At 44.6% G+C, this 26823-nt stretch overlaps 1 protein-coding gene across 1 annotated transcript in view; it reads left to right on the forward strand.

The window, feature by feature from the left end:
* The first annotated feature begins 8470 nt into the window (after window positions 1-8470).
* The window catches only part of CHRNB2 (cholinergic receptor nicotinic beta 2 subunit), a 38842-nt gene continuing 20489 nt past the window's right edge, over window positions 8471-26823 (forward strand). The window contains exons 1-2 of the mRNA XM_089482794.1: window positions 8471-8580; window positions 26422-26567. Coding sequence (XP_089338920.1) covers window positions 8517-8580; window positions 26422-26567 — 210 coding nt within the window. The 5' untranslated portion in view covers window positions 8471-8516. The remainder of the gene's footprint in view (window positions 8581-26421; window positions 26568-26823) is intronic.

Raw genomic sequence — 26823 nt, forward strand, 5'->3', positions numbered from 1 at the left:
CGGAAGAGGGGGGATAAATTTGCCCCACATCTTCGGCCTCGGGAAGAGAAATAGTCGAACACGCTCCCTTGGAGTGTGGTGGAGTTTCCTTCTTTGGAGGTTTTTAAACAGGCCGGATGGCCATCCATTGGGAGTGCTTTGATTCCTGTGTGGACTGGGTGGCCCTTGGGGGTCTCTTCCAATGCTATGATTCTATGAAATCATTGCCAAATAGACTGTTAAACCACAAGGCCGTATAGTTAAAAGATGAGTAGGTATGTATTGATATGTGTATGTATGCACTGTATATTATGTTGGAAATTTCGTTGGTAACGCATCTGGTGATTTATTATTTTTGTAATGATTTCAAAAGATTTAATTAAAAAAAGAAATCATAGCATGATAGAATCGTAGAGTTGGAAGAGATCCCAAGGGCCATCCAGTCCAACCCCATACTGCCATGCAGGAACTCTCAATCAAAGCATCCCTGACAGATGGCCATCCAGTCTCTGTTTGAAGACCTCCAAAGAAGGAGACTCCACCACTCTTTCTGAGGGAATATGTTCCTCTGTTGAACAGCCCTTACTGTCAGGAAGTTCCTCTTAATGTTGATCTGGAATCTCTTTTCCTGGAGCTTGCACCCATTGTTCCAGGTCCTATTCTCTGGAGCAGCAGAAAACAAGTTTGCTCCCTCCTCAATATGGTATCCCTTTAAGTATTTAAACAGGGCTCTCATATCACCTCTTAACCTTCTCTTCTCCAGGCTAAACATCCCCAGATCCCTCAGTCGTTCCTTATAGGGCATGGTTTCCAGGCCTTTCACCATTTTAGTCGCCCTCCTTTGCACACGCTTCAGTTTCTGAACATCCTTTTTGAATTGTGGTGCCCAGAACTGGACCCAATATTCCAGGTGAGGCCTGACCAAAGAATAGAGTGGCACTATTACTTCCCTTGATCTAGACACTATACTTCTATTGATGCAGCCTAAAATTGCATTGGCCTTTTTGGCTGCCGCATCACACTGTTGACTCATGTCCAATTTGTAGTCTACTTGGACTCCCAGATCCCTTTCACACGTAGTTTCATTCAGCCAGGTGTCCCTCATCCTACATCTGTGCATTTCGTTTTTTTGCCCTAAGTGCAGTACCTTAACATTTCTCCGTGTTGAATATCATTTTGTTAGCTTTGGCCCAGCTTTCTAGTTTATTCGGGTCATTTTGAATGTTGACCCTGTCCTCAAAACCCAGCTGGAGTGTGCTTACATGTGGAAGGGCCAGAGCTGCGTAAGCGATTGTTCTGCAGGGCTTGCTTGAGGAACTCTCCTTTCCCACAAGCAAAAAATGATGGCAGTGTTATTTGGGGGAGCTGAATGTGGGCTGGGAGGCAATGCAGCATCTTCATACTTTACACTATCAATCCCTCACTATCTTTCTGCCATTGCAGGACTGTCCAACATCCAACACCTCTTTCCTCCCCTTAAACAATTGTCTCACTCTTGGCTCTTGTGAATTATTAAAGCCAAGGATGCTGAATCATCAAAGCACAGTTGGCAAGAAAGGGGGGGGGAAGCATATGAGATTTGTAGGTGACAGGAATAGAAACACCATCAGGCACAAAAATGCGGGGCGAAAAGAAAAGAATGAATGTCTAGATTTATAGACTTATCACTTTAACACCTCGTGATTTCAGCCGAGAGGATGGCAACTGTCATCTTCTCTTAAATGCTACCTTGGGTACTGCTTTCAATTTTATTCAGAGGAGCTGAAAATGTTGGAAGCCCAAACATCGTACCGTAATGATCAAGCATTTCAGTTTGGTTTTTTAGTTGCCGCCATATATGCTTGTCTTTTGCTCAGAGAAATTCTTCTCAAAGCAAGCAGTGAGTCGATTTAGCTGTTTCCTTCCCGCTGCGAGAAAGTCTTCCAAAACTGTGCCATTTCCAAAGTCTATTTGCAATTCCAGACTTTCATTATATTTCACAATTACATCTTATATGTAACCTTCCATACGTGTTTTAATTTGTAAGCTGCCCATTTCTGGGATACAAATAAATAGCAGAGATAATGTATTTATTTGTTGTTGTTGTTGTTGTTTTACTGATGTGGTTCCTCCCATCAGATCTGAACAGAAAAGATAGAATAAATGTAAGGGTGCATTTAACTTGATTATTTGAATACACTCATCTGTGGCTTTGATATTTGCGGATTTGATTAATATGTTCTCTCTAGGAATATCTAGGTCTTCCAGTGTAACTTAACTCTATGATCAACTTTAACTAAAAGTTGCCCTGAAAGACCTAGAGATCCCTAGAGAGAATACTCTACTAGGCCTTTGTAGCTCCTCCAGCACACTTCTTTGGTCAGTGTCTGTTGGACGTTGACCACGGAGTTGCTCTGGAGGACCTAGAGATTCCTAGAGAGGTGTCCTATCACGTAAAAACATGGTGTTTTTTTGTTATTTGCTGTTTTTCCATATTCAAGGGGGTCTTGTGCCCCTATCCCCAGCAAATATGGAGGGATAAGTGAATAATGTAATAGTACATGATATAAAAATAGTGCATAAATGGATATGGCTACCTTTCCAGCTCACAAGAGGGTTCCCCTGTACCAGGATGGTACAAGCAAGGACCAGAGTGCAGCAGGTACTGTTCATATCATAGCGCCAAAACACACTGCAGCAATAATCCAGTTTGAGACCGCTTGAACTGTCCTGGCTCAATGCTAGGGACTTCTGAGAACAGTAGTTTTGTGAGATACTTAGGCTTCCGTAGAGATAGAAAGGCTGAATAGGAGAGTAACCACCAAAGGATGGCACAGGGGCAAAGGGAAGGGTGTGTGTGTGTTAATTGTGGCACTGGGTTTTTTATGTGTTGTATCTTTATTAGTAGTAGTAGTATCTGTATTTGTATTTGTAATTCTGATTTTTTTTAATTTACATTTTTTTAAAATTAAAAATTGACTAAACAAACCTGGATCAACCTATCCAATGTCAACGCAAGTACCGTACTTTAACTTTTATCAAAAAAGGAACCATTATTTGGTGATAGGTGAGAACTTACCATATATACTCAACTATAAGTGACCTCATGTATAAGTCGAGGGCAGGTTTGGGGGGCAACATTATGGATTTTGATACAACCCATGATACAATAAGTCAGGGGTAAAACCTAGGGGCATGCAATGAAGGATGTTGTATAGGATGAAGCAAAGGAAAACAAGGCAAAGAACTTACCCATTTTCAGCAGGCATAACTGTATGTGCTCATCCTAAAGGCTGGGTGGATGAGAAAGTAAAAGGCGGTCAGTGCTTCCAGGGCAGACTAAACTCTTGCCTTTCATCTCATATATATATATATATATATATATATATATATATATATACACACACACACACACACACACACACACACACACACACACACATATATATGGTACTTACATTGACCCAAGGATAAGTCAATTCAGGTTTTTTGGGTCAATTTTTAACCTAAATTTCTAGACTTATACATGAGTATGTCCAGTAATCTCTTCTCGGAGCACTGAAAACAAGTATCAGCCCCTTCTACTATCTCATCCGTCCAGACTTTAGAGTGAGCACAAAGAGTTATGCCTGTCAAAACTTTTAAAGATCTTTTAGCATCATTTTCCTTTGCTTCATCCTTTGTTACTTGCCCCTAAGTTTTACCCTCGACTTATCCACAGGTCATATCAAAATCCATCACTTTGTCCCCAAAACCTGCTCTCGACTTATACATGACGTCGATTTAGAGTCGAATATATATGGTACTTGTGTGCATATATGCACACACAGGGGATGTCTGCTTTGTTTTAACATCAGAACTACGTTTTGTTTTGTTTTCTCAAAAGCAGAAATAAATCTCTGGCTCCTTCTTGTATGGGGAAAGAATCCATGAAATCTCCAGAAATCCCATTGCTGATCGTTGGTCCCTGGATCTACCATCTCTTTGGCCCAAACCGATGGATCAGCAGCTCCACGTTGCTTTCCTCTTCTTTTCAAACCAATGGCTAATGCATGCCCTCTTTTTTGCCTGTACATAAGCAGCCCCTGTGACCCCTTTCAAAGGATATTGGTCCCCCTCCATTCTGACATTGTGGGTTTGGGTGAGGGAGGCACAAGGGCAGCCATGCAGACAGTGTCTGGCATGTGCTCTTCCCTGCCATCCAGGCGTGATGCTCTCGGGCAAACATGCCTCATGATGCGTGAAGGGAAGAGCCACAGAGCAGGAGGAGAAAGGAGCTGGCATGTGGGGATGGTGGGGTGACCGGGGGCGGTGTGTGGGGGGAAGAGGGTGTCGGATTTAGCTACAGCCATCTACAAACGCGGAAAGCTCTACGCCCGTGAAGCAGGGCCTGCAAAGTCCAGGAAAAGAGGCTCCACTTCGACATACAGAAGGACCAACTGGCAGTAAGAGCTCTTCGACAGTGGAAGACACTGCCTTGGAGTGTGTCGGAGTCTCTTTCTTTGGAGGCTTTAAAACATTAAAAAACAGCAAGGAGAAACTGGCAATGGACTGAACTGTGATATATCTAAAGAATAAATATATAAGGGAATGAAGCCACCAATCTAAAATGTATTGGTCTTGCCACCCCACTTCATAGAATCATAGGCTAGAATCATAGAGTTGAAAGAGACACAAGGGCCATCCAGTCCAACCCCATTCTGCCATGCAGGAACTCTCAGTCAAAGCATCCCCAACAGATCCAGCCTCTGCTTAAAGACCTCCAAAGAAGGAGATGCCACAAACTCTGAGGGAGTGTGTTCCACTGTCAAATAGCTCTTACTGTCAAGGAGTTTCTCTGAATGTTGAACTGGAAACTCTTTTCCTGTAGTTTGCATCCACTCTTCTGTGTTCTAGTCTCTGGAGCAGCAGAAAACAAGCTTGCTCCATCCTCAATATGACACCCCTAAAAAACAAGGCTGTCATATCACTCTTCAAGTGTCTCTTCTCCAGGCATAACATACCCAGCTCCCTAAGTTGTTCCTCATAAGGCTTCATGGTTTCCAGACTCTTCACCATTTTAGTCGCCCTCCTCTGGACGCATTCTTAACATCCTTTTTGAATTGTGGTGCCCAGAACTGGACACAATATTCCAGGTGGGGCCTGACCAAAGCAGAATAGAGTGGCACTATTACTTCTCTTAATCTAGACACTATACTTCTATTGATGCAGCCTAAAATAGCATTGGCCTTTTTAGCTGCCACATAGCACTGTTGACTCATGTTCAACTTGTGGTCTACTTGGACTCCCAGATCCCTTTCACATGTAGTTTCATTCAGCCAGGTGTCCCCCATCCTATATCTGCACATTTCATCTGTCAGGGATGCTTTGACTGAGAGTTCCTGCATGGAGAATGGGATTGGACTAGATGGCCCTTGCAGTCTCTTCCAACTTGAGGATTCTGTGAATTTTGCTGGCAGCGAAACCATTTCTGCATATTCCTTGCCTAAGAAGACCCTATGAAATTCACAGGGCTGCCATAAGTTGGAAGGCGACTGGAAGGCAAATATACTGCCCCCTCAACACGGTCAGACAGCTGTTCCCCATCCCACCTGGGCCCTTTTTGTGGGTTAAGCCCTGCCTGACCTAAATGAAACCATGATGGCATCTCACTGGCTCTAAATCTAGCCTGCTCACCAACCCTCTTTCTCTGGACAAGGGTTTTGCTGCAACACTCCCTATATTCTGTTCAGAGGACTGGATTTCCCGATTAAAACAGAAGCAAAAAGGTCACCATTGCTTTCACAAGTGAAACACACAGAGAATAAATGCAACACCGCATTCCCAGGACTTGTCTGGGTGCACAAGGAATTAGCATCATTGCTGGCAAAGGCCATCCTACAATTTCCTGATGATGATGATTTTCTTATATCCCACTTTTCTCCCAATATAGAGACTCAAAGTGGCGAACAGCTATACTACCTCACTTTGCAAACACACAAACACACCCATATACGCATACACTGTAGTGCAGCCTTCCTCAAACTGATGCCACCAGGTGTGCTGGCTGGATTAAAATGTGCATTATCCCCAGACAGCTGGGACTGATGCAAGTTGTAGCCTTGTAGATTTGCAGTGCATTTGATTGGAAGGAAGCTGCTGCGGAGTGTTCAGTCTCCCTTCTGTCTCTCATTTATTTACAGACACACACACTTAGTACAAGCAGAAAATTAGAGTACTGTATGTATACTGTATCTACATGACTATATAGTAAGTCAACCCCATGTATAAGTCGAGGGCAGGTTTGGGGGCCAAAATTATGCATTTTGCTAGGACCCATGGATATGTCGAGGGTAAACATAGCAAAGGATCTAAAGGATGAAGCAAAGCAAAACAATGTTGAAGAACTTACAAAAGTCCAGCAGTCATAACGCTTTGCGCTTACTCTTAAGACTGGATGAATGAGAGAGTAGAGGGGGTCGGTGCTTCACATAGTATACTCTTGCTTTTCACCAGGAGATGGTTCCTTCTTTTAAATAAGAGTTAAGATACAATACTGCCAGGACAGAGTACAATCTTGCTTTTCACCAGGAGAATGGTTCTTTTTCTGCTAAGGGCTAAAGTACAGTAGTTACATTGATAAGTCAACTAAGGCTTTTGGGGTCAAGGTTTTGACCTAAATTACTAGACTTATACATGAGTATATATGGTAAGTTTAAAAATTTTAGCCAAAAAATTGACCCCAAAAACTTGAGTTGACTTATCAACAGGTCAATGTAACTACTGTACTTTAGCCCTTAGCAGAAAAAGAACCATTCCCTGGTGAAAAGGAAGAGTGTCCTGACAACACCAAACCCCCTTCTACTCTCTCATCCGTCCAGCCTTCCAGATGAGCCCAAACAGTTATTCCTGCTGGAATTTTGCAAGTATTTTGACATTGTTTTCCTTTGCTCCATCCTTTAGATCCTTTGTTACGTGCCCCCAGGTTTTGCCCTCGACTTATCCACGGGTCATAGCAAAATCTATAAGTTTGCCCAAAACCTGCCCTTGACTTATATATGAAGTTGACTTATAGTTGAGTATATATGGTATTCAATGTCCCTCTCTTGCACCTTTATGTCCACACATTAAAAAAATAACCCCTATCCCCAAATGTATACATTACCCTGGCGGCCTTTCTCTCTGGAGACCCATCTCTCCTGTCCATGGGCTCTTCCAACTCTATGGTTCTATGATATACTTTCTATGATAACCAAAGCACCACTGGCTGCTAGCCCCTTGCTTTGTCAGGAGATCTCAGCATAGCTCAGTCCCCTGACAATGCTCTGTTCTGGTGCAGTCCTCTCTCCCTTACTGATGTCTGCTTCCCAACACTGCAAAAAGGAGAGCTGCTGTCCCTTGGAGCCACTCTGAGGGGATCAGAGGGATCCCAAGGGTTGGGGTACACTGGTCCAGGAGCAGCATAGAGCCAGTTCATCAGCTGCTGAGCATTTGCTTCCCTCTCTTTCATAAAATCCTACAGCCCTACAGCTGGAAGAGACCCCAAGGGCCATCCAGTCCAACTCCTGCCATGCAGGAACTCACAATCAAAGCACCCTGACAGTTGGCACTGGAGGGGAAGCCACCATCAATGCCACCCCTTAACCTTCTCTTCTCCAGGCTAGACACCCCCACCTCCCTAAGCTGCTCCTCTAGGGCTTTATAGTTTCCAGACCTTTCCCTAATATGGTCTCTCTCTCTCTCTCTCTCTTGCTGAATCAAGGAAAGGATTCTATGAGGAGGGATGCCAAGGCACTAGAGAGGAAGCCACCATCAGTGCCACCCCTTAACCAGGCTCTTCTCCAGGCTAGACATCCCCAGCTCCCTAAGCTGCTCCTCCTAGGGCTTTATAGTTCCCAGACCTTTCCCTGTTTTGGTCTCCCTCCTTTCTCTCTCTGTTCCTGCGTCAAGGAGAGGAGGGATGCCAAGGCAGCCAGAGAGAGGAGGAGAGGGAAAGCCAGGGGAGCATCTGTGCTCAGCCCCAGCTCTTTCCCTCCCCTCCTGGGCTGTCTCGCCTGGGCTCTAACCTTTCTCCTGTGCTATTGTCTTCCCAGAGCCAGACAGGGGAGGGGTGGCTGGGAAAGGGGTGGGCGGTCGAGGCAGAGAGAGGGGAGTCCCAGTCTCTGCGCATGGCCCTTGCCTACAGCCGAGAGGCGTTTCAGCACCAGGGACAGCACTGCGCCGCCTCGACTGCCCTCCTGATTGGAATTTCAGCACCAGGGACAGCGCCTCTGACTCCAAGAAGGACCCAAGACTGCAAAGGGGGCTTGGAGGGCATTTCTAGGGAGAGATTGAAAGGATTTCCCCACTCCCCCCATCCATCCCTCTCTGGGAGAAGCCTCCATTCTCCATTCTGCCCCGTTGCCTCTTCCCACAGCCTCTTTTCTTCTTCTTCTTCTTCTTCTTCTTCCAAGCCTGGCTGCCAAAGGAAATAATCAGCATTGAAGACTTGGTGCTGTGATTTTTGTCCCCCCCACATCAAAGTGGGGGGGGGGGGGGAGGAGAAAGAAAGAGGGAATGAGTCTGCCTTGAGTCAGAAGATGCCTCAGCCACCCGCCTCCATGGCTCTCCTCATCTGCCTCTGTTTTTTGGGGATCTTGAGAAGTAAGTAATCCTCCCCAGCAGGCCTTTTTCTCCCCAGATATCTTTGATTGTGTGTTCCTGCATGGCAGGGGGTTGGACCAGGTGGCCCTTGCGGTCTCTTCCAGCTCTAGGATTCTAGGATTCTGCTTTTGGGTATTTCTGTCTGTGACTGGCAACCCTGTTTAAATATTTGAAGGGATGTCATATTGAGGAGGGAGCAAGCTTGTTTTCTGCAGCTCCAGAGAACAGGACGCGGAGCAGTGGATGCAAGCTGTAGGAAAAGAGATTCCACCTCAGCATGAGGAGGAACTTCCTAACAGTAAGGGCTGTTCAACAATGGAACACACTCCCTCGGAGTGTAGTGGAGTCTCCTTCTTTGGAGGTCTTTAAGCAGAGGCTGGATGGCCATCTGTTGGGGATGTTTTGATTTGGATTTCCTGCATGGCAGGGGGTTGGACTGGGTGGCCCTTGGGGTCTCTTCCAACACTAGGAGTCTATGATTCTATAATACTAATGGACTGGGTGGCCCTTGTGGTCTCTTCCAACACTACGAGTCTATGATTCTGTTTTTGGATGTTTCTCTCTTTCACTGACAACCTAATAATGATAATACTAATGGACTGGATGGCCCTTGTGGTCTCTTCCAACTCTAGGATTTTATGATTCTGTCCAATTCAACTGCCTTTATTATTTGTGTGTGTGTGTGTGTGTGTGTGTGTGTGTGTGAATCTTTACTTCTGACCATGAGGTGGTTTTGATAGTTGCTGTTTCTGACATCTCCAATGAAAGCCTTTTGTTTCACCTACAAAGCTTGATTGACTGAACACTGGAAATCTGAACTGTTGGTTCTGACAGATTCTTGTGGCCTTTGTGGTCTCTTCCAACACTATGTTTCTATTATTCAATCTTTGGGTACTTCTCTCTGCCATTAACAACCCAATAGTGATAATACTAATGGACTGGATGGCCCTTGAGGTCTCTTCCAACTCTATGATTGCATGATTCTGTAATAACAATAACCCCCCACTGCAGGGATTTGCTTGACTCAGAAAAGTGAGTGAGCAGAGGGGAGTTGTCGGCCAGCTGCAAATCTGATTCTATTTTTAATTGTGTCTCTACATTACGTTCTTGAATATACGTCAGCCACTCATCTGGATAGAGGTCCCCCCCCACCTGGCGACAGGCCTCCGCTGGCTTAGCAATGGAGCAGTTCTGCTCGCCATCTCCTCCCTTCATGCAAGGGCTTTGGATGGGTGGGTGGCATCTCACAGCCAAATTTCCCCCTCCTTAAAAAGTGTGTCTGGCAAGAGGCGAGAAAGGGAGAGATCACTTTCCTACCCCCCTCCTGAAATGGAGTCCATGTAGCCAGACACACTTAGTGGTGCATGTCTGTTTGAGAAAATAGGTTATTGAATAGGCATAACTGTTTACACTGGGAAGGTTTCTCCAGGGGAACCCAAGATACTGCAGCACTGGCTCTGCCTGATGGTCCATCCTTTCCTGCCCAGTTGCATGCGGTTAAAAGTTCATAAGCAGTCCATAAGGATGGGGAAGGGAGGGAGGGAAGGAGCAAGCCATATGTTTCCAGATTCTCTGGACACAAGACCAGGGGAGCTTCAGGTATCAGCACAAGGGACAGATGAGCCAATGTTTTGTACAGTCAGGCCTTCTTGGAGAAATTGGTTGTGATGGCTAAGGCGCACAGGGGCTGTTGGAAAAGATCTACCTGGAGTAGCAGTATTTACAGTGGGCCCTTGGTGTCCGCTGGAGTTTGGTTCCAAGAACCCCCATGGATACCAAAATCTGTGGATTTTCATTAAATACAAAATTTGTGGATGCCCATTAAATACAACATCATAGTAAAATGGTATTCCTTGTACAAAACATCAGAATCAAGTGTTGCTTTTTAGAATGTATATATTTTTTGAATATTTTCAAACTATGGATGGTTGAAATTTGTGGATCAAGTACGCGTGGATATGGAGGGCCAACTGTACTTGGCATTTGGCTTTCTTGGCAGAGGATGGGTCTAACTCAGGCCTGGAATTAATTCAGGGGTTGCTGCATTTTTTGTTTCTCTTAATGTACCATGTTGTTGTTTTTATATAAAAATTGCAAGCAGCCTTGGGGACAGCCACAATATAAAAGGGATTTCTCACAAAGCAAACAGAAATATAGTTCTTTGTGGGGTTTTTTGGCTATGTGGCCATGTTCTAGAAGAGTTTATTCTCCGGAGATGCCAGCCACAGATACCAGCGAAATGTCAGGAATAAAGTCTTCGAGAACTTGGCCACAGAGCCCAAAAAACCCCACAAAAAACTATGGATGCTGGCCATGAGAGCCTTCAACTTCACAAACAGGAATAATTTGGATGAGGTGATAATTCCTTAGCTGTAGCAACCAAGTGGCCTCCCTCTTCCTATAACTTTCTGCCCTCCAGATGAATGGGATTTCAGCTCCCATGATCTTCCGCCAAGCTATATGGGGAGGATGAGAGATGCAGTGTGGAATATCTGCAGGTCAGCAAGTTGGGAGAGGATGAACTAGAGAGTAAAATCCCACAACGCAAAGGGTGCAATTCTGGAGATGCCAACAGACATACCGAACACAAAGTTACTATAGTAATAATCATAATCACAATCACAATCATAATCATCATAACTTGTTGTCGGTTGTATTTAGAGTCTCACCTTTCTCACCGGAATTAGACCCAAAGTAATTGGTTAATTCCAAATGAATTCCAAAGTAACCAGAAAACTGGGGCAATTCAGCACAGTTAGGCGGCAGTGTTAAACTACAATAAAAACAAGGGAATTAAAAGTGGTGTAGAGAGCCAGCATTATGTAGTGGTTTGAATGCCAGACTGTGACTCTGGAAACCAGGGTTCGAATCTCAGCATGGCCATGAAACCCACTGGGTGACTTTTAGGTATGTCACACTCTCTCAGCCTCAGGGGAAGGCCATGGCAAACCTCCTCTGAACCAATCCTGCCAAGAAAGCCCCATGATAGCTTCACCTTAGGGTCACTATAAGTCAAAAGGACTTGAACTCACACAAAAACAAGAACAACAACAAATAAAAGCAAAACATGGGGGGGATGTGTAGCACCACTTATTAGAAAACTCAATAGCCAGATGTCCTGCTATTACTGTTGTCCTGGGTGTTTACAGCTGTCTTATGATCCCACCTCTATAGTACTGTCTCCTCCCTGGGTTATTTTCAGATTGTTTGTCTATGTCTTTTGCTGACACAAAGTCCATCCCCTCTTGTGTTCTGGGCACCACAATTTAAAAAGGATATTGAGAAACTGGAGCATGTCCAAAGGAGGGCGACTAAAATGGTGAAGGGTCTGGAAACCATGCCCTACGAGGAAAGACCCAGGGAGCTGGGGATGTTTAGCCTGGAGAAAAGAAGGTTAAGGGGTGATATGATAGCCCTGTTTAAATATTTGAAGGGATGTCATATTGAGGAGGGAGCAAGCTTGTTTTCTGCTGCTCCAGAGAACAGGACCCGGAACAATGGATGCAAACTGCAGGTTAAGAGATTCCAGCTCAACATAAGGAGGAATCTCCTGACAGTAAGGGCTGTTCGACAGTGGAAGACACTCTCTCAGAGAGTGATGGAGTCTCCTTCCTTAGAGGTCTTTAAACAGAGGCTGGATGGCCATCTGTCAGGGATGGTTTGATTTAGATTTCCTGCATGGCAGAATGGGGTTGGACTGGGTGGCCCTTGGGGTCTCTTCCAACTCTATGATTCTATGAGTCCTGAACAGGGGAATCTTCCCATCTGACTAAAATACGCTGCCTCTCTGGCCCCATTGTGGGGGGTAATAAGCCTGAGGCTACTTGTCTATCTCTCCAGGACTGGAAAGGTTTTGAACTCAGTGTACCAGTTGCTGGGGGAGAAAAGAAGGTGATTGCTTGCTACTGAATTAACATTGTGCTCATGGGTTTCCCATTGAGGTATATGCTGGGCCTCTGTGTTTACAGAATTACGAACGAGAGAGAGGACTTTGATCTGATTCAGCGATAGTTAGGAATGGATACTCCTTGTTCAGAGGCAGTCTATCTCTAATCCATCATCCTTGGGGAAAATGAACAGAAGGGCACTCCTGTACTACGGTCTTGCCTGTGGGCATCCAGTTGACCACACAGCGAACAAAATAGGGCGCAGGCTAGGCCTTTGCTCCAATCTAACTGGGCATAAGAGCGGGTACAAAAGGGAGAACAGGGGGAGAAACATTTTCCCACCATAGAGACTCCTAGCCTTTCCACATAACTCCTAGCCTTATAAACCCCTTGTTGAGGAGGATCTGGTGGCACGTGCTTATAAGCATAACCCTGCCAACGCTGCGGTAGTTCATTTCCATTGTGCCATCTACATGCGGGGAATCAAAGACGGTCAAAGTGTGCCAAGTCTCAAGAGCAACTTAAACTTTATCCATTCACAGGCTTGTCGAGAGGAATTGGGCTGAAATGTGTTTGGCTGCAGGGGAGAGGATGGACACCAAACCTCCCCGAAATGAGAGGGAAGTTTGGCATAGAGAAAAGGCTGGCACACAGTGAAGGCAGCTGGCAAAGAGAAAGCACAAAGAACTAGAGCGACTTTGGATTTTTCTGCTGCCCTCCAGCATTTAGTCATGAGCAAAGGGTGAGGGACAAAGAGCGCCATTTCTGTTTCAACACCACGTGAATCCCAGCCAAGCTCAATAGGGATGATGACGACGACGATGATGATGATGATGATGATGATGATGTAGATGTAGAAGGACAGGATCAACTGTGATAAGGATGACTGAAATAAAGAGCATGTTGTTACATGCCTTCAAGTCAACTCTGGTCCAAAACACACCACAAAAATAGTCCACTTTGAGACCGCTTTGACTGCCCTGGCTCAGTGCTAGGGAATCCTGGGAGTTGTAGTTTATTGTGGCCCCTGAGCTCTCTGACAGAGAAGGCTAAATGTCTCACAAAACTACAGTTCCCAGACTTTCCTAGCATTGAGACAGGGCAGTTAAAGTAGTCTCAAACTGGATTATTTCTGCACTATGTTTTGGACCTCTTGACTTATGGCAACCTTATCCTAGGGTTGGCTTGGCAAGATTTCTTCCGAGGACGTTTTTTGGCATTGAGGCTGAGAAAGTGTGTCTTCCATTGGGTTTCCAAGGCCGGATGGGACTCAGTCCTAGTCCAACGTTCAAACCTCTAAACATGGCATGCCTTGAATATCTGGAGCACGTGGCGTAAACATTAAATACAGTAATGGTAATAATCATTAGGAGCGCTGTGACAAGATTTAGCCAATTAGATTAAAGTAATCTATTTATTAGAGCCAGTGTGGTGTAGCGGTTTGAGCACTGGACTATGACTCTGGAGACCAGGGTTCGAATCCCAGCCCTGCCATGTAATCGCACTGAGTGACCTTGGTCAAGTCACACACTCTCAGCCTCAGAGGATGGCAATGGCAAACCCCCTCTGAAGACACTTGCCAAGAAAAACCCATGACCTTTAATCAGAAACGACCCGAGGGTACACAACAACAACAAATCTATTTATTTTAAATCTCAATTTGATTTAAAAGATTGTAGCCATACCTCAGATAAAAGAGCCACTGACAGCCAATCTTCCGATAAAGGCTATTTAGGCCCACTCAGGTCTCTTTTCCTTATCTTCTTTCAGGTTTGAAGGGTTTTATTTTTTAGTAGCGTCAGCATTGGGAGGATGGTGAAGGAGAGCTGGGGAAACATAGGCTTTTGGTATCATGTTGCAGCAGCATATCTGCAGTAAGCAATGCAACAAAGCTTGAGCTGGGAAAGAATGGGACTTTGCTCAAGCCAATCCCACTGTAGCCATGTGGACATGACTACAGCAGACAAGGTAAACAGCAGCTGCCTCCAGCATCCTATACTCTGAGCATGCGTGAAAAGCAAAACAAAGGAAGACAAGGGGAGAGCCCTTTCACATTTATCAATTACAGTATTATCATTTCATTTTAACTGCTGTGGTTTCATCACATTGATTCCCATTGTTGCCATGAGGCATAATGTAAAATATTAAAATAACTGCTGCTGCCACCATCATCACTTTGAGTGGCCCAAGGTTGCAGAGTCAACATGGCTAGGACCAGACTGCATGCATCACACGCAAACATAAAGAGCTGCCTTCTAGTTGAATATTCTCTTCTCAAATGAAGATCAGTTCTTGAGATAATTTGTCAATTATATAGTGTTATCATTCCATTTTAACTGCTGTGGATCCACATAGGGTACCATAGGGTTGTAGTTTGGGGGTGCAGCAGAGTCCTTTGGCTGAGGAATCTAAATTCATAGAATTATAGAATTGGAAGAGACCCCAAGGGCCATCCAGTCCAACCCCATTCTGCCATGCAGGAACTCTCCATCAAAGCATCCCCGACAGATGGCCATCCAGCCTCTGCTTAAAGACCTCTAAGGAAGGAGACTCCACCACAATCTCCGAGGAAGGAGTGTGTTCCACTGTCGAACAGCCCTTACTCTCAGGAGGTTCCTCCTAATGTTGAGCTGGAATCTTTTTTCCTGGAGCTTGCATTCATTGCTCCATTGTGTCCTATTCTCTGGAGCAGCAGAAAACAAGCTTGCTCCCTCCTCAACATGACATTCCTTCAAATATTTAAACAGGGCTATCATACCACCTCTTAACCTTCTCTTCTCCAGGCTAAACATCCCCAGCTCCCTAAGGCGTTTCTCATAGGACTTCATGGTTTCCAGACCCTTCACCATTTTAGTCGCCCTCCTTTGGACAGGCTCCAGTTTCTCAACATCCTTTTTGAATTGTGAGGCCCAGAACTGGACACAGTTTTCCAGGTGGGGCCTGACCAGAGAAGAATAGAATGGCAGTATTATAACTGTGTGCCTTTAAGCCATTTCTGAATTATGGTGACCCTAAGGTGAACCTGGGGCTGAGAGTGTATGACTCAACCAAGATCCCTCAAGTAGGCTTCTATGGCCAAGCAGGGAATCAAACTCTGGTCTCCAGAGTTGTAGTCCAAGGCTCAAACCACTACAACCACACTGGCTTGCACAAGGACTTTTAAATGCCGTTCCCTGGCTGACATCTCCATTTCTCATGCCATGCAACCATATTCCTGGAAGATGGGAAGGTGGGAGATTAATGGGGGGGATGCACCACGATCTGTATGTTGTTCCCATTCCCCAAATGATGGAAGCACAGGCCAGGGTTGACATTGTTGGAGAGAGAGGAGATGGGGAAGTGAAGTGGTCAGGACAGAGCTTGGAAATGTTGAACTACAAGTGATGCAGCCGCACTAAATTTCAGGGCGAGGGTGCAACAAAGTTTCATTTTAGGAAGCATTTTGACAGGAATCTTTCGGAAATTTTCAATGTTATGCCATTTATAAATATTTCTCTCTCTATATACACACACACACACACACACACACACACACACACACACTCATCCCTCCATATTTGCAGCTTTGATATTTCTGGATTTGATTAATATGTTCTCTCTAGGAATATCTAAGTCCTCCAGTACAACTCTATGGTCAACTTTAACTAAAAGTTGCACTGAAAGACCTAGAGATTCCTAGAGAGAAGACTCTACTAGGCCTCTGTAGGTCCTCTGATCAGTGTCTGTCAGACTTTGACCACAGAGTTGCCCTGGAGGACCTAGAGATTCCTAGAGAGGGGTCCTTTCAGGTAAAAACATAGTGTTTTTGTTATTTGCGGTTTTTCCATATTCACAGGGGTCTTGTACCCTTAACCCTAGTGAATAGGGAGGGACACACACACACACACATGTCAGAAAATTTTGTGAAACGTTGCAATAAGTACCAACAGTGAATTCCTTGTAAAATGCTACAATAAGTTAACAGGCAAAAATTACTTTAGAGAGTAACTTGCCAAGTTCTGGCACAGCAATAGGAAAAGGTGCAAAGATTGAAATGGGGACCAATTGTGATGGAGAACAGTAGCATAAAAAGAAATATCATATGGAAACCTGACTATTTCCCCATTGTAACCTATGGACAATGGCCAGTCTTCACCACTCAAGGTTTGGAGAAGACCTGCCTGTCACTCTCCCGTCTTGTTTTTCTTCCGCTCTTCATTGCTGTGTGTGAACGCATTTCTTTTTTCTGTTAGAAGAATGATGAGAAAGAGGGGTCAGGGGGAAGACAAAAGGCTTTCGCTCATGTGTAAAGAAATATTCCCTTTCGCTTCATAATCGGGGCTGTTGCTATGGGAGAGCAATGCAATGCAAAAAGCAAACCATTTCATGCATTGATTAAACTTGCATACAAATAAGATGAATGAATGGATGAACCGTGAATGCATTGATCAAATCTGTATATGAAGAAGCGGATAATTCTGAAGGGGATGGAAGTTTGCTTGCTTTGTTTTCTCTCCTGAGAGAGTATTAGAAGTGGGACAGAAGAGGCATCCTCTCCTTTGCTGGTAGCTGAGACTGGATTCTCAAATGTGAAAGAAGGAATGCTTCTTCTGAGTAGTGAGGTTCCCTCCGGTAGGTGTGAGTGACAAGATAACAAATGTAAGGTACTGCACTTAGGATGGATAAATGAAATGCACAGATATAGGATGGGGGACACCTGGCTGAATGAAACCAAGTGTGAAAGGGATCTAGGAGTCCAAGTAGACCACAAGTTGAACATGAGTCAACAGTGCGACGCAGCAGCTAAAAAGGCCAATGCAATTTTAAGCTGCATCAATAAAAGTATAGTGTCTAGATCAAGAGAAGTAATAGTGCCACTATATTCTGCTTTGTTCAGGCTCCACCTGGAATATTGTGTCCAGTTCTGGGCGCCACAATTCAGAAAGGACATTGAGAAATGAGCGTGTCCAAAGGAGGGCGACTAAAATGGTGAAAGGTCTGGAAACCATGCCCTATGAGGAATGACTCAGGGAGCTGGGGATGTTTACCCTGGAGAAAAGGAGGTTAAGAGGTGATATGATAGCCCTGTTTAAATATTTGAAGGGATGTCATATTGAAGAGGGAACAAGCTTGTTTTCTGCTGCTCCAGAGACTAGGACCCTGAGCAATGGATGCAAGCTGCAGGAAAAGAGATTCCAACTCAACATTAGGAGGAACGTCCTGACAGTAAAGGGCTGTTCAACAGTGGAACACACTCCTTCCTCAGAGATTGTGGCGGAGTCTCCTTCTTTGGAAGTCTTTAAGCAGAGGCTGGATGGCCATCTGTTGGGGGTGCTTTGACTGAGAGTTTCTGCATGGCAGAAGGGGTTTGGAGAGGCTGGGCCTTGCGGTCTCTTCCAACTCTACGATTCTATGATTCTATGGTAATAAGACACAGGGCAGCTTTCAAATCTTTGAGTTCAAACTGACTCACCTGGGTTGATCAGGACCTTGGTTGTGTCATGCGCCTCCATCCTAACCTACCTTATAGGGTTATTGTGGGGATCAAAACATGGGGAGGAAAACCATGTCTGATTAAGGGTAATATGGGATCAAAACAGAACAGATAATATAGTATGAAGAACCTATGGATCTACGATGACTTCTCATCAGCTTTAGCCAGCAAAATCCATGGCAAGGGATGATGGGAGTTGTAGTCAGCCAAAAAAAGTGGGGGATACCGGATATGAGGATATGTACCCTTCCACACAGAAGGTCTCTAAGCTGAGAAACTAAACAAAGACTAACCAGGAAAGTCAGGCCCTTAACAATACCGCAAACTTTGTTAAACCATAAATTGAATGTGTTTTTGTAAATATTGTAAAGTAACCATAATGTGAAGTCGAAGGCTTTCGTGGCCGGCATCCATAGTTTTTTGTGGGTTTTTTGGGCTAAGTGGCCATGTTCTGGAAGAGTTTATACCTGACATTTCACCAGCATCTGGGGCATCTTCAAAGAAATCTGGCATCTCAGACGATGCCAGCCACAGATGCTGGCGAAATATCAGCAACAAACCCGTCTAGAACATGGCCACTTAGCACGAAAAACCCACATTTTGACTTCTGCAAAACTCAGTCACAATCTTCAAGTTCCTTGAAGCCATCAGATTCTAAACCTTACATCTTAAAAAGCTGTTTCTGAGATTTCTTCAAGCCACAGGGTCTTCAGGTTTGATAAAACTTACATCATAAACCACATGAACTTTATTATCTTCTTTAAGTGGACTTGCATTTATATTATGAACATTACCTTACTTATTTCTGATTGATGATTTGTTGAACTTTAGAGATGAGACAGTGCACACTAGGGTTACTTGACAATATTTTACCATATGATCATGTTTCTATATAGCTTCACTATTCCCTTGGATGCCCAAACTTGTATTATTATAACAAACACATGCAAGTGGTGGTTTAAAGAAGCTTTTGTAGTGTTGTTAAGTACCTTATTTTCCTGGTTAGTCTTTTTTCAGTTGTAGTCAGCCAACATCTGGAGGGTCACAAGTTGTCTGCCTGAGTTACAGAGCCAGGGTTAAAACACTGCAGGAGGATCATGAAATAGTTGTCATTCTTTCTCAGGCTGATGCCATGAAGCCTGCTGGCAAGAGGACAAGGTTGGCACGAGTACGAAATCCACGGACAGGTGCTCTCTCACACACACACACACACAAATATATTTTCCACCCCTCCTCTTGCCAAGGATCAATACCTCCAAAGACCTCTTGATTCAAATCATGCCTCTGTTTTCCAGCACCTGACAGCTGCTTCTCCACATTGCAATTAAGCTGTCGAAAAACCAAGGAAAGGTTTACACTCCAAACCTTGGGGAGAAAGGGAGGGAGATGCGCATGATGGATGGCAAGCCTGGCATGGCGCTGGGCCACTGTAGACCCAGCCTGCAAGGAAGGGAGGAGGTTTCCCTCATCGCTGCCATCTGGATAGCTGCCGCAGGGAACCTCAAGCTTTGGAGGCCATGTCTGGCCCACCTGAGGGTCAGATCTGGCCTTCAGGAATAATAACATTATTTGAGTATTTAAGGGGATGTCACATTGAGGAGAGAGCAAGCTTGTTTTCTGCTGCTCCAGAGAATGGAACACAGAACAATGGATGCAAACTAAAGGAAAAGAGATTCCAGCTCAACATCAGGAGGAACTTCCTCACAGTAAGAGCTGTTTGAGAGTGGAACACACTCCTTCCTCGGAGGGTAGTGGAGTCTCCTTCCTTAAAGGTCTTTAAGCAGAGGCTGGATGGCCATCTGTCAATGGGGATGCTGTGATTGAGAGTTCCTGCATGGCAGAATGAGGTTGGACTGGATGGCCCTTGGGTCATCTTCCAACTCTATGATTCTATGATTGTATGATTTGGAATTTTCTCAGCTTCTTTACGGTTCCTCCCTTCCCTGTACCACCACCACCAAAAATGCTGAAATAGCTTTCCTTAGGCTTAGTTCTGGCAGTAAAAATTCTAGCATAAATTAGGCTGCTATTTGGGGTCCCATCTTTCAACACTGGACTGTATTCCCCTTCTAGAATCATACAGTTGGAAGAGACCTCAGAGGCCATACAGTCCAACCCCCTTCTGCCATGCAGGAACTCACAATCAAAGCACCCCCGACAGATGGCCACCAAGCCTCTGTTTAAAAAGGGCTTCTCCGCCGATACCTCCCTTGATCTAGACACTATACTTCTATTGATGCAGCCTAAAATTGCAATGGCCTTTTTACTGACGCATCGCATTGCTGACTCATGTTCAAGTTGTGGTCTACATGGACTCCTAGATCCCTTTCACACATATAAGTATCTCATTCAGCCATGTGTCCCCATGCATTTCATTTTTTCTACATAAGTGCAGTACCTTACATTTCTCCGTGTTGAATTTCATCAGAGCATCCCCAGCAGATGGCCATCCAGCCTCTGTCTAAAGACCTCCAAAGAAGGAGACTCCATCACTCTCCAAGGAAGCATGTTCCACCCTTGAACAGCCCTTACTGTCATTGCCATAAGTCAGAAATGACTTGAAGGCAACCAACAACCACAACACAGCAAACCTTCCGGCTCAGATGTTGCCCCATGATGAAACTGGTGTGGTGTGATGTGTGGACTCAGGGCCTGGAAGACTCACATGCATTTCCTTGCTCAGCTGCAGCCTTGGCTCTGCCTTTGGGTCTACAGCAGGCTGTAATTCTGAGCAAGCCGGGAGCCGGTGACATTTTAACAGCCGGCCAAAATGGGCTCATGAACACTTGGATTAGCTCCACATCAGGAGACAGGCTTGGAAGGGAGCATAACCCGCCTGCAGGAGCTTAGTCAACAGCGCACAAGTGTCCCAGCCTTACAAAAAAGGTTGTGTGTGTGAGAGAGAGATCAGCAGTAACCCCCAGGACAGACAGACCAAAGTCAAACTCCAGAGGCATGCGTCCCTCATTTGATGGATATTCTGATGCCAGTGAAAACATGCCCACAGCTGTGGAATGAGACAATTTGGAGAACCTATGGGCAGCATAAGTCCAGCTGGGTTTGTTATAGCCACAGCAGTTCGATGACACCTTCATGTCCAAAGGCAGTCTATCTCTGAATAGTAGTTGCTTGAACACAGGGAGAGGGGGACTGCCAACCTTCATGCCCTACTTGGGGTTGCCCAGAGGCATCTTGCTGGCCATAGCATCAGTATGCGTATTGTGTGCCTTCAAGTCATTTCCAACTTATGACAACCCTAAGGAGAACTTGAGAGCCAGTGTGGTGTTGTTGTTGGACTATGACTCTGGAGACCAAGGTTGAAATCCATGTAAATCCCATGCATGGCAGGGAGTTGGACTGGATGGCCCCTGTGGTCTCTTCTAACTCTACGATTCTATGATTCTAAATCCACTGTGTGATCATGGGCAAGTCACACTCTCTCAGCCTCAGAGGATGGCAATGGCAAACCCACTCTGAAGAAATTTGCCAAAAAAACCTTGTGATGGGGTTGCCTTAGAGTCACAAGTCAGAAATGACTTGAAGGCACACAACAACAAGGCAAACTTATCATGGGGTTTTCTTGGCAAGACTTGTTCGAAAGATATTATTTAATTATTTGATTTCTATCCTGCCTTTCCACCCAAAAGGGACCCATTGCCTTCCTCTGAGGCTGAGAGCATGTGACCTACCCAAAGCCTCCCAGTGGGTTTCATGCCCGAGGTAGGAATCGAACCCTAGTCTCCAGAGTCATAGTCCAACACTCAAACCACTATGCCACCCTGGCCATTAAACAGGGTTTGGTTTGACCCAGCATGCCTCTTCTTCAGAGCTTAAGAAAAATTAAAATTTAAAATTAAATTTAAAGTTAAAATTAAAATTAAAATGATGGTATGAAGAAAGAAGAAAGTAGGGCTTATTAGGAGATTAATACAGAGTTGCAGATAAAACAAAGGAAGTAATATGGTCATAATTTGATGTAGATATTGACTGATTTGTTAATACTTTGCTATTCTGTTGGACAATATAACATGCAAACTTGTACATTTTTATGTTTTACAAAATGAATAAAAATATTTTGGGGGGGGAATTAAATTTAAATTGCAGTTTCCATACTCCCCATGCCAGTTTGGCCACTGACCATGCTGCCTGGGGGATTCTGGGAGATGTAATGCAAAAGTTGGCTTTTAAGCTTTGTCATCTTAGGGCCCATGCAGACAGGCCAAAATAAAGCTGCTTCGGGTCACAGTTTGGAGGTATGTTTTTTAAATGACACATGCATCTTAAGAGGCCAGACACTGTGCCAAAGCTGTGCTCAAGTCCTTAGGACTAGAGCATGCCTTGGGCATGGCTTCTGGCCTCTTAGTACGCATGCATCATTTAAACTGCATACCTCCAATCTGATCAGAAGCAGCTTTATTTTGGCCTGTCTGTATGGGCCCTTAGATTCCTCCCCTCCATGCAATGCCCAAAGACATGAGGGGACTTCGAGACAGCATGAATGTTGTAGCCACCATCTGCACTGGCGCCAGGGCACATGGACCACAGCGGCTGCCGAAATACGCCCAGTCCTGGAGCCAAGTGGTATCCAGTTATAGATAGGCAAGAGTTATAGGCAAGAGCCAGCATGGCGTAGTGGTTTGAGCGTTGGAGTTTGGAGTAGGTGAATAGATCAGAGCCAGCATGATTTAGTAATTTCAGTGTTGGGACTTGGAACTGTGGAGGCATGGATTCGAATCCCAGCTGGGCCATGAAAACCCACTGGGGATCAGGGTGACTAGATGTCGTAACTACAAAGGAAGACAAGGCATCACGAAACATAGGATATTCAAGAAAAATGAAGGACATAATAATAATAATAATAATAATAATAATAATAATGCTTTATTTATGTAGCGCTGTAGATTTACACAGCACTGTACACACAAACAATAAAACAGATAAAAGTAACCCTGCCCATGACATGACCAAATAAAAGCTAAAATCACTGATATAAATATAAATCCATGCTTCTTAAGTCATGCTCAAAATGGAGGACATTTTGGAATTTTTCGGGAGGTCTTTAAACAGAGGCTGGATTGCTTCGATGTTGAGTTCCTGCATGGCAGAAGAATGGGATTAGACTGGATGGCCCTTGGGGTCTCTTCCAACTCTAGGATTTGTATATGATTCTGTGACCTGGGTTTGAATCCCTGCTTGGCCATGAAAACCCACTGGGTGACTTTGGAGAGAAGTCACATTCTCTCGGCCTCAGAGGATGACAATGTCAAATCCGCTCTGAAGAAACGTGCCAAGAAAACCTCATGATGGTGTTACCTTAGGGTCGCCATAAGTCAGAAACGACCTGAAGGCATGCAGCAACAACAATGCACCACATACACACATTTTGGGCTTCTAATATTTGAGAAGCGAAAGAGGGGGATTTGGGAACTGAGCCCTATTAGAGCAGACCCACTGAATCCATTATTGAAGGGCGAGCCAACATACACGTAAATCCCATTGTTTTAATGGCTCTACTTGACTTTGGACTAATAATAGGAACCAGGACATTATGGCCCTACTCTTAAGGCTTCCCAGAAGCACTTAAAAGTGGACACTCCTTTAAAGTGGCTGCTGAATTAAATGCAGCCTTGGCCCAGTCCAAAGGGGTTATTCTTAGGTTCTGATCCAAGCTGCCGTGGCTGAATTTGAATCGACAGTGACCCTGATCTCTCACCATGAAACACTAACAGTGAAAACAATGTTTTCCCCATAGCCACCACATGGAGACTACATTGATGGAGCCAGTGGGGTGTAGTGGTTCGAGCATTGCTCTGTGACTTGGGTTCCAACCCTAGCTGAGCCATGCAAAGCCACCGGGCGCCCTTGGGCAAGTCACAGTCTCTCAGCCTCAGAGGAGGACGACTGTGTCAGAGGATGGCAATGGCAAACCTGCTCTGAAGAAACCTGCCAAGAAAATAATAATAATATAATAATAGTAATATTTATTATTAGCCCGCCTCTCCCTTTCGGATCGAGGCGGGTTCCAAGCAAAAAACAAATATCAATTACAAATACAAGTACAAACCACAATCCCCATTCCCAACCAAACCAACAAATTATCCAGTCTAAAAATACTTCAGATTCCCTAAGACTCCAGTTAAAGCGGTCTCAAACTGGATTATTTCTGCAGTGCGTTTTGGACCCTGGATTATTTCTGCAGTGCGGATGTAGTCTTAAGTTTCCAGCTTTTATTGTTAGTGACTACAGTGGGTACTTCTCCTTCCCATGGTGTATTTACAAGAGCTGGAAGACTTTTTAATATGGAAGATCCACATTACCTAAATACTCTAAAAAGGCACCACATCTCATCTGATCTTGGAAGCTAAGCAGTGTCAGCCCTGGTTAGGCCTTGGATGGGAGACATTCAAAAAATCCTAGGTGCCGGAGACTGTATTTCAGAGAGATGAACTGGTAAAAGCCCCTCTGAATATTCCTTGCCTAAGAAAACTTTGTGAAATTTATGGGGTCACCATAAGTTGACAGGCGACCCGCATGCACACACATGGCATATTTAACCGATCTAGAAATCCTATAACATCGGAGGGCCCTTTACTCTGGTATGACGCCACGTCCCCCCCTCAGCTATCTTTGAAGGCCAATCTGGAAAGGTCCCTTATTCGGAGAGACAATGCGCCTCTGTGCATCTGGTCACACAGAAACAATGGAGCATGTGTTACTCCAAGGTTTGCTCTGCAGAGACATCCGCATTAGCCTCATTTCACCCTTATTGTATAAATATCCAGAATGCACAGGACCAGTTTATGCTTTCCTTTTGCTTCCAGATATTCATCCTGAATATATAACATTTCATGCTGCTAGGTTTTTGCGCACCGGTGCTTAAAATACGTCAGAGAGTAAATGAATATTGGTTTGTAAACAGACAGTTAGGGTGCTCCATATACACCCAGCCCTTCTTATACACAGATTTTTTTATACATGGGTTCAAGCATCCATGGTTTCAAAATGTTCAAAAAATTATATACATTTCAAATATCAAACCTTGATTTTCCAATTTTTATAATGGACACCATTTTGATATGTCATTATATTTCATGGGACTTGAGCATCCACAGATTTTGTTATCCATGGAGATCTTGGAACCAAACCCCAGCGTATAACAAGGGTCCACTGTACTATTTTTAATGTCTTAATATTTTCCTATATCCATTTTAGGTATTAAACAGATGCATATTTTATTTTTATGCTTTTAATTGAATGTACCCACTCCCCTGTGCTGGTCTAATTTAACTTCAATTTTTGAATAAGAGACTTACTTTCTCAATTTTCAAAAGTAATTGAAATGTTGTTGTTGTTGTTGTTGTGTGCCTCCAAGTAATTTCTCATTTATGCTGATCCTATGTCAAACCTGTCATAGGGGTTTCTTGGCAAATGTTCGTCAGGATGAAGCAAAGAACAATGATGCCAAATAACCTACAAACTTCTGGCAGGCATAGCTGCTTGTGCTCACTCTAAAACAGTGGCTCCCAAACTTTGGTCTCCAGATGTTTTGGACATCAGCTCCCAGAATTCCTCAGTGTTGGCCAAGCTGGCTGGGGCTTCTGGGAGTTGAAGTCCAAAACACCTGGAGGATCAAAGTTTGGAAACCATGGCCCTAAAGGGTGAATGGGTGAGAGAGTAAAACGGGGCTAGTGCTTCCAGGACAGATTATATTCTTGCTTTTCGCCAGGGAATAGTTCCTTTTTTAAAATAAGAGTTAAAGTGCAGTACTTACATTGATTCATAGATAAGTCAACTCAGATTTTTGGGGTCTGTTTTTGACTACAATTTCCAGACTTATACATGAGTACATACACTATGTACCATCTGTCAGGGATGCTTGGATTGTGCTGGCATGGCAGAATGGGGTTGGACCTGGGATCTCTTGGGGTCTCTTCCAACTCTAGGATTCATAGAATCAGAGTTGGAAGAAAGCCAGTCGATTTCCTTTGTGCCATGGAGGAACTCACGATCAAAGCACCTCGACAGATGGCCATTAAAGACCTCCAAAGAAGGAGACTCCATCACTCTCTAAGGAGTGTCTTCCACTGTCAAACAGCTCTTACTGTCAGGAAGTTCCTTCTAATGTTTTCCTATAGTTTGCATCCATTGCTCCATGTCCTATTCTCTGGAACAGCAGAAAACAAGCTTGCTCCATCCTCAGTATGACCTCCCTTCAAACATTTAAACAGGGCTATCATATCACCTCTGAAGCATCTCTTTTCCAGGCTAAACATCCCCAGCTCCCTAAGTCTCCTCATAAGGCATGGTTTCCAGGCCCTTCACCATTTTGGTGGCCCTCCTTTGGACATGATTCTATAGGCCAGGAAAGAGAAGAGGGGGAAACCCTTTCCAAACTGTTCATTTAGGAATGGAAGCCTTGCCTTGGGTGACTGAGATTCATAGCTCACTCTGTTGTCCTCTTCCTCCCTTCCCAACCCACAGGGAGCCTGGGCACCGACACGGAAGAACGGCTGGTGGAGCATCTCCTGGACCCAACGCGATACAACAAACTGATCCGCCCAGCCACCAATGGTTCCGAGTTGGTCACCGTGCAACTCATGGTGTCCCTGGCTCAACTCATCAGCGTGGTACGTACTACACAATTATAACATTTACCATTCCACTTTAATCGCTACGGTTGCATCTTATGGGATCTTGGGACTTGCGGTCTGGGGATGTGCTAGAGCTGTCTGGTTGAGAAGTCTGAAACTACAAATCTCCCATAGGATGGAATCCTGTAGTTGAGGTAGAGTCATCTGTTGCTGTCGTGTGCCTTCAAGTTGCTGCTGTCTATTGGCGACCTTAAGCTACTTCGATAAGAGGGGACTCTATGAATGAGAGACC

The sequence above is a fragment of the Sceloporus occidentalis genome, unplaced genomic scaffold (assembly GCF_023333645.1).
Source record: "Sceloporus occidentalis isolate IW3139 unplaced genomic scaffold, rSceOcc1.0.p SCAF_20, whole genome shotgun sequence".
NCBI lineage: Eukaryota > Metazoa > Chordata > Lepidosauria > Squamata > Phrynosomatidae > Sceloporus > Sceloporus occidentalis.